The sequence below is a fragment of the Pleurodeles waltl genome, chromosome 3_1 (assembly GCF_031143425.1).
Source record: "Pleurodeles waltl isolate 20211129_DDA chromosome 3_1, aPleWal1.hap1.20221129, whole genome shotgun sequence".
NCBI classification, from domain to species: domain Eukaryota; kingdom Metazoa; phylum Chordata; class Amphibia; order Caudata; family Salamandridae; genus Pleurodeles; species Pleurodeles waltl.
In genome coordinates, this window is record NC_090440.1 from 878,132,231 (window position 1) to 878,151,639 (window position 19,409).

The window sequence follows — 19,409 nt, forward strand, 5'->3', positions numbered from 1 at the left end:
AGAAATGTTTGTGTACTCTTCGTGGCCCTCCAAACTGATTGTCTCTCCTGTGGTTGGAGTGCAAGAATAATTGAATTTTTATCAAAGCTGTTTAGTTCTCCAGTAATATCCGGTTTCACCTGTTGTCCTGTTTTTCCAATGTAAGGCAGGTCGCAATGGCACTCTATACCGTAATTTACATTTATTGTTTGGCAAGAAGAAAAAACAGCCAGTGTCAAAATGTAAAGGCTTATTTACAAGCCCTGTGAAACAGGGCACTGCAGCAAGTGACCTTCCTACGCTGGCCTGCGGCACTGGGAGACAGCAGAAATGTGCTGTTATCTACTAGATGCAGCGCAGGTCTGTCCTCTCCCCTTGCGCTGGCGCACAATGGGCTGCCTAGCACCAACGCAGGCACCCTTCCACCATGGTGCAAGGATCGCTCCGTCGCAGACAGCATTGTTTCTGTGCAGGAAGCACCTTCCTGAGCAAAAGGAATCCATGGAGGCCTTTTCTTCTTTCTATGTGTAATGCAGAATGCAGCACACATAGAAAGAGGAAATAGGAGGAGAAATAAAGATATTTCTCCTCGTTGCACCTCCCCGGGGAAGCGTAAGATTTTGACACATTCCCAGGTTTACAATGCCTTCTTAACCTGGGAATGCGCCAAAACCCAGGTGTGTTGTGTGGGAAAACCCCCCGCAATGCCCAAGGAACGCCTCCCTAACGCAGCGTAAGGCAACGCAGGGACTCGCCATGTTGTTTTGCGTGCCCTTGTAGATACAGGCCTGCATTATGCATCACCGGTGTGTCACAAAAAGTAACACACTGGCAGTGCACAGAACTTGTAAATAAGCCCCTGTGTTTTGAAAAAAAATAACCTTTCAATGTTGCAGTGTCATACCATGTGCAAACTATGTCCACCTTGAAAGTGGGCTTGTATCTTTTCCAAACCCAGACTTTCAGAAATGTCTTTAGGTCTTGACGGTTCCAAAAAAGCTTCCATCAATCTATCTCAAAACTTTTAATGTCCCTACAATACAAAAGGGGGAGGGAGGAGATTAAAGTTGCCAAATGTCAACAAATGCAAATTCTTTTTGACATTTATCTTCAACTCATTACTCCAGTTGCCAAATGTTGTAACACATACGACCTCTAACTTCTCAGTTCTTGTCTGCACAGTCAATAAAATCACTGTACCAGGCCAGTATCGGAACCTTTCTGACCAACGTTTTTAGATCTCTACGTTCTCTAAGTCTACTGGATAGAGACTCAGCTTGCCTAATATCCCACTGCTTTTGTAAAGTTTCTTTGAACATGGAGCAACTGTCCCATAGGGAGAGTGTCCCTATGGTCTTTTAGGATGTGCACTGGTTTAGTGCAATAGACTATTCTTATCTGTCTATTTCTTAAAGAGGCTAACGTAGAGTTTATTATCTTCTGCTTTATGAGGATGAAAACCAGGCCACCAATCAATGACCTCAAATGCTGCAACACAGAGCAAACATTTACAGAGTAAGGCAGGATCCCATAAACATGAATCAGCCAGAGACCCAGAGAATACACAGGCTCAATGTGGGCAACATACAAAACATATTTTCATTCTTACAGATATCCTGGACCCCAATGTAGAGATCCACTGCCCTATCCCCTTCCTGAAAATGCCAGAATTGTGATTAATTATTTGCGGACCGTGAGTAGCATATACAGTTCCCCTTGGACACCCACACAGCTAATGTCTGCAAAGCAAACATCTATGCTAGAGCAGGATTTTCTGACACTCTAGAGCAAAGGTCTTCAATCTGGGGGTCGCGACCCCCCGGGGGCCACAGAGTCCTGGAAAGGGGGTCGCATATTCCTCCAGCCGATCCTTGAAATGCCTCAGCTGAACTTTGATTTGACTCTCCTGTGCTGTGAAAGCTGCACAGATAGCTAAGGGGACCTTCATCCCAGGGTGTCTGCTTCCTGAATGAAATGCAAATGTGCTCTAAGAGCTAATCTGCAAATGTAAAGGGTGCTTGGGAGCAGCTTTAAATGATCAAATCACTCAAAGCTTTGTGAGGACAAACATTTATTCTTTGAGAGGGGTAATGCAGAGTTAACAACTGCACTGTGAAGTGCGCACTTTTAATTGTAATTGTATTTCCACAGTGCTTACTTCACCTGGAGGTGTTGAAGGGACAGCTATTTAAAAAAAAGAAAAGGTTTTGCATACGCTCTGATATTACTTAAATCCACATTTTAGAAGCACACTTTTATAATAAACCTTTTTGTAGTGGCCTATCTTATACTGTGTGTAATGCAAGTATAAAATAATGCTTTAGATATTCACAGTGCTTTCTGTCACAGGCTGTGACCTCATGGCACTAAAAATACACAAGTCACTATTCTCAACTGCACTAACCAAGATTTAGTTCTGTCGCTCTCTGGTTACACACAGACCTCTGCAGTGCATTAATTAATAGAGGTTTCATAATGCACTACAGTGCATTTCCCAATGAGTAACAACTTTATTTTATTTATTTTTCATTTAAGCTGGCTGTTGCTTTATATGTAGCTACCTGTCAGTGAAAGACTTAAAAAAAGCGTAGAGAATATTTTGGGTTTATTTATGAGAGGCTTGCGCTGCTGGAGCATCATTTTTTTTTTCACGCTCCAGCGGCACAAGCCTCTCAATCATACCTATGAGGTGACGCAAAGCCACCCTGAGTTACTTTGAATAGCCTTGTAGATATAGATTAAGGCATAGCAGTACAAGCCGCTGCATTGCCTTACTTTGCGTCAAGGAGGCGTTCCATGGGCGTTGTGGTGGGTGTTCCCATGCAACACAGATGGATTTTGACGCTGCCTCAGATTTACAAAATCACGTAAACTGGAGCAGTGCCAAAACCTTACGCCTCCCCAGAGCAGGCATAATGAGGAGAAATGTTTTAATTTCTCCTTGTTTCTTTCTCTTTCCATGTGTGTTGCATTCTTCTGCACATATAGAAAGAGGTACATTGCCTTTCTGGATTGTTTTTGTGCAGGAAGGTCCACCTTCCTGCAGAAATACAATCCTGCCTATGTTGGCACTAGGTAACAATTGTGCTCCAGCGCAGGGGGAAAGGACAGAAATGCACTGTATTTCATAAATACGGTCCATTCCTGCCCTTTTGTATTGGCGTGGGGCAGTGCAGAAAGAAGACTTGCATCGCTGCCTCACATCAGTTCCTCGTAAATGGTGACCTTTGTTTTTAGCCGCACCCTTGACCACGCCCCTACAATCAATGACCTTTGGTTTAGTAAACACTGTTTAATATTATTTCCTCACAGTAAAAATGATTTGCTGTGGGAAATGGGGGCGTTTTTTATTGTTGATGATGAGGAGTACTATGTTCTAGATATTTTTTATCAGGAGGGGGTCCTTACACCTAAAAAGTTTGAAGAGGGGGGTCCCGGCATCAAAAAGTTTGAAGACCTTTGCTCTAGAGTGAATGCGTTACCACAGTATGACTGCATTCTTGTACACCTGGTAGTCTCACATAGACAAAACAAGTGTGCTGAAGCCATAAAATGAACACACAATTTATATGCAAATGCTGTGCAATATGGATTTATGTATACTGAACTGCTGTGTTAAGTGTTGTAGATAAAAAAACGACTTGATCCTGATGAGAAGCAACATTAGTCATACTGTGGTAACGCATCACCTTCAAGGTACTGGGCAGACAAATCAGTCCTTCATCATTAGGATTACAATGCATTATGATTGTTGTATTCCAATCTCTTTACATGTCAGCAGCACTGTTACAGAATCGTTAGCCCCTTTGACAACCTGTACACAGATGAATGTGAATATGTGTAACAAATTTCATCACTATCTCTTCACAATCATGATGATTCTCAGCCAAGTAAACTTTTTAACAACCACATGTACTTTCATCACAACTCTCATGTCTCTTACTTTGGATTACTTTGACCTCAAGACTTTCTTCATGTCTTCCACTCCAGACATTTTGGGGATGGTCACAAATTTTTCTTCACCTGCTTGAGGTAGAGCTAAGGTGGAGAACTACCACCAGTTGCCATGCCCTAGTGCTTGTGCATTAGGGATTCATAATCCAGGAAACCGCAGTGCCTGAAAATAGACACTTTTATTGGGTATAGTATTCACCACATGACCAAATAACACAAATTCTGTATTTAACACATGTGCTAATTAATGGTTCTGTGTAACACTATAAAACTCGCAATCAGTGTTATTGAATACATATGTTATTTACCAAACCCTGTGGAAAGGATATTTACCCTATTTGCAAGTTTGGTGGTTTCACCGCCAAAGTGGTAATTGAGGCCGAAGGAGGGATCGTGAGAGTTCTAACGTAATCTTAAATCTGTCTGCCAGATTTATGGCATTCAAAGTTCAGAGCTTAAAATCACATTTTGTACTGGGTTCTGTAAGAATACAAGTGTTGCAGCCGGCTAACTGAGATTTCAGGGTCTTATGTTGCAGGTGCTAACTTATTACCCCATCACTGAGTTCCTTAGCTAGTTTGACTTAGAGTTCCAGGCACAGGTACGATGCCCGGGGTAACTTCTGGATTTCATAGGCAAGCCCATCACTCACACTATCCCTGCTTTTAGGTAACCTTTTCACAGATGTCTCTCTATAGGCCAACATGGGCAGAGGTGGCATATATCTGTGCCCAAAAGCCAGAGAGTTGAGTTGGTTCTCAGCTAAGCCCTAGACCTCTAGGATCTGATGTTGGTTGAGCCACCTACCGTGCACCATGGTGAGGGCTGTACAAGAAGTTTTCACTGACTCAAAGCGAAGATTGTTGATAGTGATAAACGTCCACACCTTATCCATGAACTGATGGTTGTTTGTTAGAATATTGCATGCAAAATTATTGTGTGACAAAAATACTGTGCCCTGTATATATTTACTAAAATACTGGGTGTAGATTTTGTATTATAGCTCCAGTGGGACAATATTTTTGTAAATATTTAGGACACAATATTTCTGTCAGGAAATATTTTAGTTGAGATATTCTTGTACTATACCACCCTGCTTTCCTTTGTTGACATGCACACCAACTTTAATTTTCTGTACATTAACGGCTGCCTCACATTTTACTTGTACCCTTGTCATATATACTCTATGTCCTGAGCTATGTAGAGACAATTACTTGGCAAGCAGGCACAAAAAAAGCAGGTTTAGTCCCAGAGTTCTTGAGGCTCAGACTCATTTATTCTTTCCTTTGCGGATCTCTTACTAGACGCTGGGCAAGTGCACCGAATACATAATTAGCTTGAAAGTGCAGCAGCTGTAGAATGGCATAGCTCTAGTATCCACGAATATCATTCATTTTGTCTGTAGCTTAAAAGTAAGGAATCAGTGGATTAGAGTGAGTGCAGAGACAGAGGGTAAGCTGTTCTTCCACTCTTTTCTTAGTGAAACCTGATTTTGCTGTGCCAGAGAAGAAGCCAGCTGAAGTGACCAAGCCTCAGAATCAAGTGCTCAAAGACCAGAAAGGTAAGACGTGGGCTGATCATGTGATGTAGAAGAGCATTTGTTGCCAGTGCTTGAGTACACCTGCACATTGCAGTTGGAAGTGTGAGGCTGCATCAGTAAGTGGTTCAAATAAGTTGGCTGAGTGGAACCCCTGACATCTGTTACTTGTTACCCTCCTTCATCGCCCTGTGTAAACCCTACGTATATGCCTCAGCTGCCACTTCCTCCAACAAGCCTTTTGCGTTTTAAGTTTTTACCTCATCCAGCATTTGACCCCACTCAATGCTTTAGGCCCCCTCAAATGTCAGGTGGTAGTTCTAATGAGTGTGCCTAGAATAGAGCTGCAATGCTACTACTACTAAGCTGGAAAATTTATGAACGCAAAGATGAAAGTACAACATAGACTTTGCCACAGAGTAGAGGGATCTCAAAGACTAACCTGCTCACAGGAGGGGACCATTAGGTCTTGAAGGTTGTCCCATAAATATTTAGGGGACAGAAGATGTCTTCTCCTTCTGTTTGAGACTTGCATAAAAATTGGGCAATGGAGCTGGACCCAGCATTTCCCATTGGTGTATCTACTGGCTCTGAGGCACTCTACCCTGCAGCTTCAGACCACTGGCTCATGTGTTCTCTTCTCCTCAGGATAGATGATGGAGCACTTTGCTTTGTGCAAATTCTGGTGCTAATTCGGGTTCATAAAGTGCTCTCTGATGAAGCTTTAGTTCTGACGGTGGCTAAAAGTCAATACGTTTCAAGAACTTGAAGCACATTAGGCTTCACAGGGGAGAAAAAGATTGGTTTATGTTTCAAAACATGAAAGGTTTGTAAAGGATTAGCAAAGTTGCAATCTCAAATCATCAAATTATTTGTAAATCAATAAGCAATACATGAATATTGGAAATATGTTCAAAGCAGTTCAGAGGTTATATAAGCAAAGGAAAACTATCATAAAATTGTATAAAAAAGGAAAGTCTAACAAGAGCAGCTGTTGCACCCAGCCCCCAACTGCATTATTGAGCTAAGATGGAGCAGAAGAAGCTCCCCTCAGTAGATGTTAAAAGGAACCTGAGATCCGCAGCCCCTGCCCCCTTGCACCCTGCCCATGGGCAAACAAAAATCTTCACAACATTTAGCATCTACTCTAAGCAGGTGGTATATATTTGGAGCAACTGTCCCATAGGGAGAGTGTCCCTATGGGCTCTAGGATGTGCACTGGTTTAGTGCAATAAAGTATTCTTATCTGTCTCGTTCTTAAAGAGGCTAATGAAGAGTTTATCATCTTCTGCTTTATGAGGATGAAAACCAGGCCACCAATCAATGACCTCAAATGCTGCAACACAGAGCAAACATTTACAGAGTAAGGCAGGAACCCATAAACATGAATCAGCCAGAGACCCAGAGAATACAGAGGCTCAATGTGGGCAACATACAAAACATATTTACATTCTTACAGATATCCTGGACCCCAATATAGAGATCCACTGCCCTATACCCTTCCTGAAAATGCCAGAATTGTGATTAATTCTTTGCGGACAGTGAGTAGCATATACAGTTCCCCTTGGACACCCACACAGCTAATGTCTGCAAAGCAAACATCTATGCTAGAGCAGGATTTTCTGACACTCTAGAGCAGAGGTCTTCAATCCGGGGGTCGCGACCCCCAGGGGTGCCCCCCGGAGTCCTGGAAAGGGGGTCACGCATTCCTCCAGCCGATCCTTTAAATGCCTCAGCTGAACTTTGATTTGACTCTCCTGTGCTGTGAAAGCTGCACAGATAGCTAAGGAGACCTTCATCCCAGGGTGTCTGCTTCCTGAATGAAATGCAAATGTGCTCTAAGAGCTAATCTGCAAATGTAAAGGGTGCTTGGGAGCAGCTTTGAATGATCAAATCACTCAAAGCTTTGTGAGGACAAACATTTATTCTTTTAGAGGGTTTAATGCAGAGTTAACAACTGTGCTGTGAAGTGCGCACTTTTAATTGTAATTGTATTTCCACAGTGCTTACTTCACCTGGAGGTGTTGAAGGGACAGCTATTTAAAAAAAAAAAGGTATTGCATATGCTCTGATATTACTTAAATCCACATTTTGGAAGCACACTTTTATAATAAACCTTTTTGTAGTGGCCTATCTTATGCTGTGTGCAATGCAAGTATAAAATAATGCCTTACATATTCACAGTGCTTTCTGTCACAGGCTGTGACCTCATGGCACTAAAAATACACAAGTCACTATTCTCAACTGCACTAACCAAGATTTAGTTCTGTCGCTATCTAGTTACACACAGACCTCTGCAGTGCATTAATTAATAGAGGTTTCGTAATGCACTACAGTGCATTTCCCAATGAGTAACAGCTTTCTTTTATTTATTTTTCATTTAAGCTGGCTGTTGCTTTATATGTAGCTACCTGACAGTGAAAGACTTAAAAAAAAATGTAGAGAATATTTTGGGTTTATTTATGAGAGGCTTGCGCTGCTGGAGCATCATTTTTTTATTCACGCTCCAGCGGCACAAGCCTCTCAATCATACCTATGAGGTGACGCAAAGGCACCCTGAGTGGCTTTGAATGGCTTGTAGATATGGATTAAGGCATAGCAGTACAAGCCGCTGCATTGCCTTACATTGCGTCCAGGAGGCGTTCCATGGGCGTTGTGGTGGGTGTTCCCGTGCAACACAGATGGATTTTGGCGCTGCCCCTGATTTACAAAATCATGTAAACTGGAGCGGTGCCAAAACCTTACGCCTCCCAGAGCAGGCATAATGGGCAGAAGTGTTTTAATTTCTCCTTGTTCTTTTCTCTTTCCATGTGTGTTGCATTCTTCTGCACATATAGAAAGAGGTACAGTGCCTTTCTGGATTGTTTTTGTGCAGGAAGGTCCACCTTCCTGCACAAATACAATCCTGCCTATGTTGGCACTAGGTAACAATTGTGCGCCAGTGCAGGGGGAAAGGACACAAATGCACTGTATTTCATAAATACGGTCCATTCCTGCCCTTTTGTATTGGCGTGGGGCAGTGCAGAAAGAAGACTTGCAGCACTGCCCCACGTCAGTTCCTCATAAATGATGACCTTTGTTTTTAGCCACATCCCTGACCACGCCCCTACAATCAATGACCTTTGGTTTGCTAAACACTGTTTAATATTATTTCCTCACAGTAAAAATGATTTGCTGTGGGAAATGGGGACGTTTATTATTGTTGATGATGAGGAGTACCACGGTCTAGATATTTTTTATCACAAGGGGGTCCTTACACCTAACAATTTTGAAGAGGGGGGGGTCCCGGCATCAAAAAGTTTGAAGACCTCTAGTCTAGAGTCAATGCCTTACCACAGTATGACTGCATTCTTGTACACCTGGTAGCCTCACATAGACAAAACAAGTGTGCTGAAGCCATAAAATGATGCACTCAATTTACATGCAAATGCTGTGCAATATGGATTTATGTATACTGAACTGCCGTGTTAAGTGTTGTAAATAAAAACACGACATGGTCCTGATGAGAAGCAACATTAGTCATACTGTGGTAATGCATCACCTTCAAGGTACTGGGCAGACAAATCATTCCTTCATCATTAGGATTACAATGCATTATGATTGTTGTATTCCAATCTCTTTACATGTCAGCAGCACCGTTACAGAATCCTTAGCGCCTTTGACAACCCGTACACAGATCGATGTGAATATGTGTAACAAATTTCATCACTATCTCTTCACAATCATGACAAGTAAACTTTTTAACAACCACATGTACTTTCATCACAACTCTCATGTCTCTTACTTTGGATTACTTTGACCTCAAGACTTTCTTTCGTGTCTTCCACTCCAGACATTTTGGGGATGGTCACAAGTTTTTCTTCCCACGGCTTGAGGTAGAGCTAAGGTGGAGAACTACCACCAGTTGCCATGCCCTAGTGCTTGTGCATTAGGGATTCATAATCCAGGAAACCGCAGTGCCTGAAAATAGACACTTTTATTGGGTATAGTATTTGCAAGTTTGGTGGTTTGACCGCCAAAGTGGTAACTGAGGCCAAAGGAGGGATTGTGAGAGTTCTAACTTAATCTTAAATCTGTCTGCCAGATTTATGGCATTCAAAGTTCAGAGCTTAAAATCAAATTTTGTACTGGGTTCTGTAAGAATACATGTGTTGCAGCTGGATAACTGAGATTTCAGGGTCTTATGTTGCAGGTGCTAACTTATTACCCCATCACTGAGTTCCTTAGCTAGTTTGACTTAGAGTTCCAGGCACAGGTACGATGCCCGGGGTAACTTCTGGATTTCATAGGCAAGCCCATCACTCACACTATCCCTGCTTTTAGGTAACCTTTTCACGGATGTCTCTCTATAGGCCAACATGGGCAGAGGTGGCATATATCTGTGCCCAAAAGCCAGAGAGCTGAGTTGGTTCTCAGCTAAGCCCTAGACCTCTAGGATCTGATGTTGGTTGAGCCACCTACTGTGCACCATGGTGAGGGCTGTACAAGAAGTTTTCACTGACTCAAAGTGAAGATTGTTGATAGTGATAAACATCCACACCTTATCCATGAACTGATGGTTGTTTGTTAGAATATCGCATGCAAAATTATTGTGTGACAAAAATACTGTGCCCTATATAGATTTACTAAAATACTGGGTGTAGATTTTGTATTATAAATCCAGTTGGACAATATTTTTGTAAATATTTAGGACACAATATTTCTGTCAGGAAATATTTTAGTTGAGATATTCTTGTACTGTACCACCCTGCATTCTATTCTTGTACTATACCACACTGCTTTCCTTTGTTGACATGCACACCAACTTTAATTTTCTGTACATTAACGGCTGCCTCACATTTTACTTGTACCCTTGTCATATATACTTTATGTTCTGACCTATGTAGAGACAATTACTTGGCAAGCAGGCACAAAAAAAGCAGGTTTAGTCCCAGAGTTATTGAGGCTCAGACTCATTTATTCTTTCCTTTGCGGATCTCTTACTAGACGCTGGGCAAGTGCACCGAATACATAATTAGCTTGAAAGTGCAGCAGCTGTAGAATGGCATAGCTCTAGTATCCATGAATATCATTCATTTTGTCTGTAGCTTAAAAGTAAGGAATCAGTGGATTAGAGTGAGTGCAGAGACAGAGGGTAAGCTGTTCTTCCACTCTTTTCTTAGTGAAACCTGATTTTGCTGTGCCAGAGAAGAAGCCAGCTGAAGTGACCAAGCCTCAGAATCAAGTGCTCAAAGACCAGAAAGGTAAGACGTGGGCTGATCAAGTGATGTAGAAGAGCATTTGTTGCCAGTGCTTGAGTACACCTGCACATTGCAGTTGGAAGTGTGAGGCTGCATCAGTAAGTGGTTCAAATAAGTTGGCTGAGTGGAACCCCTGACATCTGTTACTTGTTACCCTCCTTCACCGCCCTGTGTAAACCCTACGTATATGCCTCAGCTGCCACTTCCTCCACCAAGCCTTTTGGTTTTTAAGTTTTTACCTCATCCTGCCTTTGACCCCACTCAATGCTTTAGGCCCCCTCAAATGTCAGGTGGTAGTTCTAATGAGTGTGCCTAGAATAGAGCTGCAATGCTACTACTACTAAGCTGGAAAATGTACGAACACAAAGATGAAAGTACAACAGAGACTTTGCCACAGAGTAGAGGGATCTCAAAGACTAACCTTCTCACAGGAGGGGACCATTAGGTTTTGGAGGTTGTCCCATAAATATTTAGGGGACAGAAGATGTCTTCTCCTTCTGTAATGAGACTTGCATAAAAATGGGGCAATGGAGCTGGACCCAGCATTTCCCATTGGTGTATCTTCTGGCTCTGAGGCACGCCACCCTGCAGCTTCAGACCACTGGCTCATGTGTTCTCTTCTCCTCAGGATAGATGACGGAGCGCTTTGCTTTGTGCAAATTCTGGTGCTAATTCGGGTTCATAAAGTGCTCTCTGATGAAGCTTTAGTTCTGACGGTGGCTAAAAGTCAATACATTTCAATAACTTGAAGCACATTAGGCTTCACAAGGGAGAAAAAGATTGGTTTATGTTTCAAAACATGAAAGGTTTTTAAAGGATTAGCTAAGATGCAAACTCAAATCATCAAATTATTTGTAAATCAATAAGCAATACATGAATATTGGAAATATGTTCAAAGCAGTTCAGAGGTTATATAAGCAAAGGAAAACTATTATAAAATGGTCTAAAAAATGAAAGATTAACAAGAGCAGCTGTTGCACCCAGCCCCCAACTGCATTATTGAGCTAAGATGGAGCAGAAGAAGCTCCCCTCAGTAGATGTTAAAAGGAACCTGAGATCCGCAGCCCCTGCCCCCTTGCACCCTGCCCATGGGCAAACAAAAATCTTCCCAACATTTAGCATCTACTCTAAGCAAGTGGTATATATTTGTGATTTTGGGCCTGTAATTTCCCTTGGAAGTGGCAAAAACATGCAGAGCTGAGCTGGGGAAAACATGTGAAATTGGGCCCGATATTCCATTTTCTGCACGTTATTTCCCATTCAGGGGACAATAACTTGTAATCCATAGTGGCTCACGGGGATTCCTGGGGCTTGGCCAGGAGGGGGCACGCGGGGAGGGGGCATTAATGCATTATTAAAATTTATTAAAGAAAAAAAAAACGTACCTTCTCCGCCGCGCGCTGCTGCTCTCCTTTCGTTGTCACTCCAGGCACAGGCTCCCAGCCTGCCCTGCGCCAATCCTGACGCTGCTCAGAGCAGCGTCAGGATTGGCTCTGAGCACCCAGCTAGGGCGCCCCCAGGCAGACTGGGAGCCTGTGCAGGCTGAGAGAGCCTACTGTGCATATATGTTTGACCGGCCCAAGACAGCCGGACAAACATACATGCGCAGTGATGGGGAGTGCTGTGCACTCTCCCTCAGTGCACATCACCCCTGTGGCCCCGCCCCTATCAAAGTAAACATAGTTTATTATCCTTTTATTTGAAAGGTTTTGCAGCTGCCGCTGCTGGCAGGGAGCAACACTTCTCCGCCCCTGTTTGTAATACCTGCTATCACATGGGAAGATGTCTTCCATTATCATTAATTCCAGTCCCGGTATAGTCCTACAGCGATAAGGGGGAACTCATAATGTGATGGTTTGCATACAGTTTCTACAAAGTAGGAAGGTTCTCACACACAAAGGGTCAAACAGGTCTTTATATCCCAGCCACTCACTGTACTAACAACAGTGTTAAACAAAAGAGTGTGCCCAATTCAAGGTTGCCTAGGGTTTTGCACAAAAACACTATAAACTGCAACTTTGATAAGCGTGCACCTTAACATTTAGGAATAGGATGGGTACCAAGTTATTTCTGCAGGCCAATAAACCTTGTTCAACTTTTTTTCATAGTGAAACCTGACTTCACAATGCCAGAGAAGAAGCCAGTAGAGGTGATCAAATCTCCAATTCAAACCACAAAAGACCAGAAAGGTGAGAATCTGTAACCCGAAAACAAGCAATGGCGCCTTGCCCTAGGTGGGCCAAGATCTGATAGGTCAACAGATGACCGTGATCCTAATAAGCACAAAGGAAAATTTGGTTGTGAACATCTATTTAGAACAAATTTACCTTACTTACGTCTTCACAAAGAGACTTTTGACAAGCATGAGCCCATTTACGTGTGAATAGGTCTCTGCCACACGTTCAGTGTTCTCCGCACCTGTAAATACCTCTCAAGGGTTGTGAAAGTGAGTGCTCCAATGCCTTGGAGGTTTGTGAACATGAATGTTGCCATTCACAAACTCTTCTGCCACTTTCCACCCTGGCACCAGATCTGAGGTCAGGTTTGTGAGTCAGCCCTACAAAACATTGTAATTTAAAAGTAGTTCTAACCTACCTTACCCCATGGCATGCTTCCTTAGGACTGATTCTATAAGTAAGAATGTATATGTCCTGGGCCCAGAGGTGACAGAGAAGTTCTGCTTACCTTGAAAAGATTAAGAGGGATTTTGTCCAGTATAAACACTACTCACCTGCCCTTTCTCCCCCCCTTACTGTAGTTCGAATGCAGACATAGTCCCTTGGTCATCAATAGAACAACGAAGAGCGCAGTTACTAATGAAGTATTATGAAGAGCTGAGGGAGGGATGCATGGCATCACTACATTGCATGAAATCACACCACCAGAGTTGTTGACTTCTTTCTCCTATTTTAGGAATTAAAGCCGATATGGTGACCGAGAAAAAGGTGGCTGATGGGTGCAAGCCTCAGACTGCAGCTATGAACAATCAAAAAGGTAAGATGAGAATTATTATTATTATTTGCTATGGTCTTCATTCTTCCACACCAATCAACACTTGAACGTTGAAACAAGGGACGCGTGGTTTGGCAGAAAAAAACAGTAGGCACCAAGATCCCTTCGTGGGTGGAGCACCATACGCAGAGATCTGTGTGTCCCAGCAGTACATAGTGTTAGATCCCCTTTTCTATTTTGATAAGGGAGATAAAATGGATGGCATTCATGTGGGCAAAAGCACATAGGCACTAAAAGCATAACGGTGTTTGCTATGCCCACGGAAGTGGTCAGTATGATGTAATGAAGCGAGAGGTATGGGTCATAGCTCCAAGTTACTTTATAAATTCTAATTGGGTTAAAGCAGGAACACAAATACTAAATGTTTTTTTTATGACGTCTAAAAATTGTTTTTTTGTGTAGCATGCGAGCAGAAATCATTAAAACATTTCTGGGGGTTTTCCTTGTGTACTTGATCCAGAAGTTGCATAAGGCAACACGTTGGACCCAGGTTAGGTAATGTGACACAGATAGCTTATTTGTGGAGGTGCATGCTGTAATGTTTCATGATGTGAATAATAAATATAGGCCCATATTTATACTTTTCTAGCGTCGCATTTGCGACATTTTTTGACGCAAAAGCGGCGCAAACTTACAAAATATAATTGACTTTTGTAAGTTTGCCCTGCTTTTGCGTCGAAAAAATGACGTAAATGCGGCTCTAGAAAAGTATCAATATGGGCCATAGTATCCGTCATATACAGGCACACATATTAGCGTCCTAAAATTCTTGAGTTCAGATAAACTGTCACACTTAATAATACTCTATACCCATTTCAAGCCAATGGTAAGTTGCACATGCCAATCATTTTAACCAATAATCCTACTGATTTGAAGTCAGTGTCACTCATTCAGACCAACATTACTCATTTTGATTGACATTGCCACTCATTTAGTACAATATCGCTCCTTCAAAACCATGGTGCCTATTGCTCAGACCAGAGGTGTCACGCATTCCAGTGAAGTGTTAGCCACGCGGACTAACATGCTTCATCAGGGCCAATAATATGTCCATTTGGACCGATAATCTCACCTTAACAGATGTCGATGCATATGACCCAACTGTGTCACTCATGTCCTCTTTCTGATCTCAGCAGGTTGGTCTCCATCAGTGCACAGGCAGCTCTGTGATCTTGAGGAAATGGTGGCTTCCTGCTGTGGGCAGGTGTTGTGAGATACTGCGAAGTGGCAGTTATAATATTATTCAAATGTGACCTCAATTCAATTCTTCACATGCTAGAAGCAATCTAAAATCTGTAACAGCTACCAACGGTTTCCATCAAATCAAAGGGGTGCAAAGGCAGGTCTGTCTGAGTCATTGAGATTTTTTCGAAACAGCAGCAAAAAAAACTGTCTGACTGCAACGTGTGTTCTGAAAAGTCTTACAAGTATGTGGTATTAACTTTTGCATGTTTTATTATTGTCTATCCATACTGCCACTCTGCATGCTGTGAATAGAGAGGGGCTATCCTACAGAGGGAAATCATGCGTGTCCTTGCTGACCGCTGACTCAAAGGCAGGTGAGAAAGTCTCCTGCCCAGCGTTGCTCCGCACCACCCAGCCTTCAGAGGGACACAGTAGGTAGCTGTACACATCTGGAAGAAATGTGTAACTTGTACCAGAGCCTTGGGCCATCAAATACTCCCATCAATATGAGGTGCTGCCTAGTCAAGAAAAAGCTGCAAACATCCAAACTAAACCTAAAACCAGATACATTGGCCCTGACTCACACCACACCACTGACTGCACTGTGGAGGTTATGATTACAGGGCTGGCAATTATAGGTGCAAAAGGCCAGACCTATTTTACGTCCCCGAGCAGCATACCGTGCCTCGGGTGGATGACGCATTTACGCAGCCTTTGAATTTCTCCTCAGGACAGACGACGGCACTGCAGGCCTAACTAATGGTATTCTATCTTCTGTTGGGGGCTTATCCTGGAGTGAACTAGAAGGGCCTCAAAAGTCATTTCCACAAAAGGGTCTCACCACAAGGGGTCGCCAGCAGTACCTAATTTGGTACTTGCGACAGTCCACCACGTGGTAGCGCTGTTTCTCTAATTATGATGTAAAAACACCAACAGAAAGTTGAATGCAATATACATTAAAAAACATACCTGCCGCCTAGGCCATTCTTGTAGTTTTGGGTGTCCAGGAATAATCTAAATCATCCAACTTGCATACTTGTAGGAGTGTTATGTTTAGTAGTTGTGTTGGTATTGACATTGGCAGCATTATATGGGAAATGTGTTGTGCAAGCTGCAGTGGCCTCCTGATAAGGGCCCTGGCATATTTTTTTTTTTTTACAAATTAAGCACTGGGTGCCAGACTGTATCCATAAGCATAAAACATGGATTCAGCATGAGGGTAAGTGCTAATGGTGTACTTTTGGCTGGGGTACCTTAAATCCCTGCAGGTAGGTGATTCCTTCCCTCAGATTTCCATGCCTGTGAAAGCTTCATAACTTGAGTTACCCTCCAGCTCAAGTTTGTATTATTATGAGATTCCAAGTGGCAGAAATCAGTTTGGTGGCATTGTATTGTTTTTTTCTGCTGACTTGACGTAAAGAGTGTAACACTGTTCACATTCCTTCATATCAAAGAAACGAAAGACACCAAGAATGATTCGGAGAACAAGTTAGCTCACCCACCGCTCAAAAAAGCAGCCCCTGCACCTCCAGTACCTCTGAAACTCAAGACCTCCTTCAAAAACTCTGACAGGTAAGATGTATTCCAGTAATGCACATATGTTAAACAATGCCTAAGGCCTGGAGCCGTCACCATCATTGGTAGGATGTCCAGTTGTGCTCACGCCACTGTGACAACTCAGTTCCACCCCTGTGCTTTCCTTTCACTCAAATCATTGTCATCAGATGTATTGATTCAAAAGCTTTGTTTAACATCAACCAAGACTGTAACTCTCAGAAAGCACTGATTAGTTGAATTAACATCCGGGGATGGAGGTATGGTGTTTTTTGTGGGATGGGCTGTATTGTCTTTATTTCAAAATGTAAATTACATTGTCAGATTCCCAGAAACACTTACTTCTTGGGGCATCCCCATGGCAAAAGTCGTGAACTAAGATAACGTAGTATCTGGCATTGTACTGAGTATCAACAAAATCAGTATAGCATGTCCAGAAATGATCACTGTATCAAAGTAATTAACACAGATACTCACAAAATGCAATCCAACAACAAGCTGTTTAATATAGCATTATAGTCCAATGTTGAGGGCTATACTGGTTGTTGAAGTCCCTGAACCAGGTAAGTGCCTATAAAAGGGGGGGGTCCTCTAACAAATTGTATAGCCCAAGGTTGAAGGACAATAATGCTTTTAGAGCATTCCATACATTGAGTGTAGAATGTTCCAAATTAAAAAGGGAAAAACAGAAAATCAAACATCGGAATGTTGGAGGGGAAGGCCTATACCAGCCAATACTGATCCGAATCAATACCTTGTCTTAAACACAGCTCTCAACATTCCAGTGTTCTAATGTTCTAATGTTTTTAAAAGTCTATATTGAGATCATAGTTCTGCAGAATTTAATGTTTGATGACATGTGTGGCTGTAGACATACATGGTCTGCATACTTCCACCATCTAGTGTTGGGTCCGAAAGGTTAGTTGTTTTTGTTTGAAAAGTCTTTCAAGCCATGAGGTAGCATGACTACTCTTCTTGCTGGCAATGCACATGGGTATCAACTCCATTTTCAGATTGTTTTCTTTTGCCTTCGGGTCCGTTGGGGCCTCTTCTGTTCAGGAAACCTCTTTAAAACTGTTGGTATTGTTCATCAAATGCTATACTCTACCCCTTGCATTCCAGGACCGAAGAAACCTTATTCAATTAGACGTTTTTCAATCGAGGCCCTTAGGGCCGCACCTTTCGGCCAGCAATTTTATTCATCCCACGCCTCAGAGAATTAAATTCTGATGGAACAGATTCCTTTCCGTTTCTGTCCAAAGTGTCACTCCAAATTTCCATAGACTGATCAACATCAGGTCTGCAACCTCTGCCTGTTGCCAAAACATGAAGAAGACTACAAAGCCTGCCAGTCTTTCCAGTTGAAAAAGACTCTGCGAGATAACTGAGAAATGCAGAGGCAAGAAGTTGAGGAAAAGCCAGAAATTTTCAGACTTCAAGACTCCATGTCGGACACAGAACAAGAACAGGAAGTTTATGAAGCTTCGGTTGCTGGAGAGGAGGCTTTTTCCGTTGAAGATTCAGACTCGGAAGCCGAAATGACTCTCGAGGTGCAGGAAATCCCTCCTGGTCAACAAACAGTGAATCAAAATCTCCCTTCTCTGACCAAAAAACTCACAAGTATGGAAGTACAGGCTATTGAGCCTCCACTGCCCTCAGGCCATGGCAGATATTGGAAAACGTTCTTGGACGCTCCGCCCTCCGGCCTGGCACTGAAACCCAAACAAAAGACAGCCTCTTCCGTACCGAGCAGAATTCCATAGGCTTCGGCACCAAAATCTTGCACTTCCCAATTGGTACTGACTGTTTTGGCACCGAAAAGACTGCCCACCTCGGCTCCATCAACTTCGGCACCAAAAATCAAGGGTTCTTTGGCACAGAAAAAATTGGAGTTTATACAGTTTCTGAGTTGAGAACACCACCTGAGACGATTCTTTAGAAAATGAAGCAACAGCTCCAAGCCAAGCAGTCACAGCTGCACATCCAACCTCAAACACAGAGAGTTTTGGCCAAGGCTGTCATTACCACTCCTCTCAAAGGACAGCTTACTTTTGAGGAGCTCTTAGAAACACCCAGTCAAACAAAGGAAGATGGACAAGGACTTTTGGTGAGGCACTGCCATCTCCACCTACATCTCCGCCACCAATCACTCCACCCCCACCACAAGCTCCTCCCTCACATTCTCAGGGTGAGCCCTTGATATCTCTCCACAGGGCTCACCTCACTCTCTTCACAACACTCAGGACGCAGGGGATTACAGGGTCCTTTTTCATGCTGACACAGACCTTTGGTCGCAGTACAATGTGGACACCTACATATATACAGACGTGGAGGTCTACCCAGCTGACCTTCCCTTCCTGATGATACAACTTATTTCCAAGAACTTACTGGGAGGGCAGCCACATACCATCAGGTACCCCTCCATAAAGATCCCATTGAAGACAATTTTCTTTTAGTCTACACAATATCTGCTCATATGTAAAGGCATGTTAAGACATGCAGAGGATATTTTCCAAGGCCCGGCTAGAGCACGTATTAATACTCCAAGAGTGGAGGAAAATAGAAGGCTTCTCCATCTGATCCAGTTTACATCAAGGGTCAGATACCTGCAGACTCATTAGTTGTATCTAATGCTAGGAAAAGAACCAATTCACCAGCTTCTCAGAATGATCCACCTTCTGATAAAGAAAGTAAGCTCACTGATGCTTTGGGCAAGCGTGTTGCTGCTCAGGCAGCAAATCATTGGCGTATTGCCAACACACAAGGACTCCTTGTTGGATCTGACCGTGCCCACTGGGGTGAAATGGATCAGATGCTCCAATATCTCCCAGAGCAGTACAGAAAATGGGGACAGAAAACTTTTAATGAGGGGCAGTTAATATCCAACAGTTCCATCCGTTGTGCTTTAGTCTCGGCTGATACAGCAGCAAGAGGCATAAACACAAGTG

At 42.9% G+C, this 19,409-nt stretch overlaps 1 protein-coding gene across 2 annotated transcripts in view; it reads left to right on the forward strand.

Moving 5' to 3' along the window:
- SH3D21 (SH3 domain containing 21) overlaps positions 1–19,409 on the forward strand; it is a 193,263-nt gene that overhangs the window by 133,355 nt on the left and 40,499 nt on the right. For both annotated transcript variants that reach the window (XM_069223855.1, XM_069223856.1), the window contains 5 exons: positions 5,414–5,494; positions 10,633–10,713; positions 12,819–12,899; positions 13,624–13,704; positions 16,362–16,479. In XM_069223855.1, the coding sequence (XP_069079956.1) occupies positions 5,414–5,494; positions 10,633–10,713; positions 12,819–12,899; positions 13,624–13,704; positions 16,362–16,479 (442 nt within the window). The remainder of the gene's footprint in view (positions 1–5,413; positions 5,495–10,632; positions 10,714–12,818; positions 12,900–13,623; positions 13,705–16,361; positions 16,480–19,409) is intronic.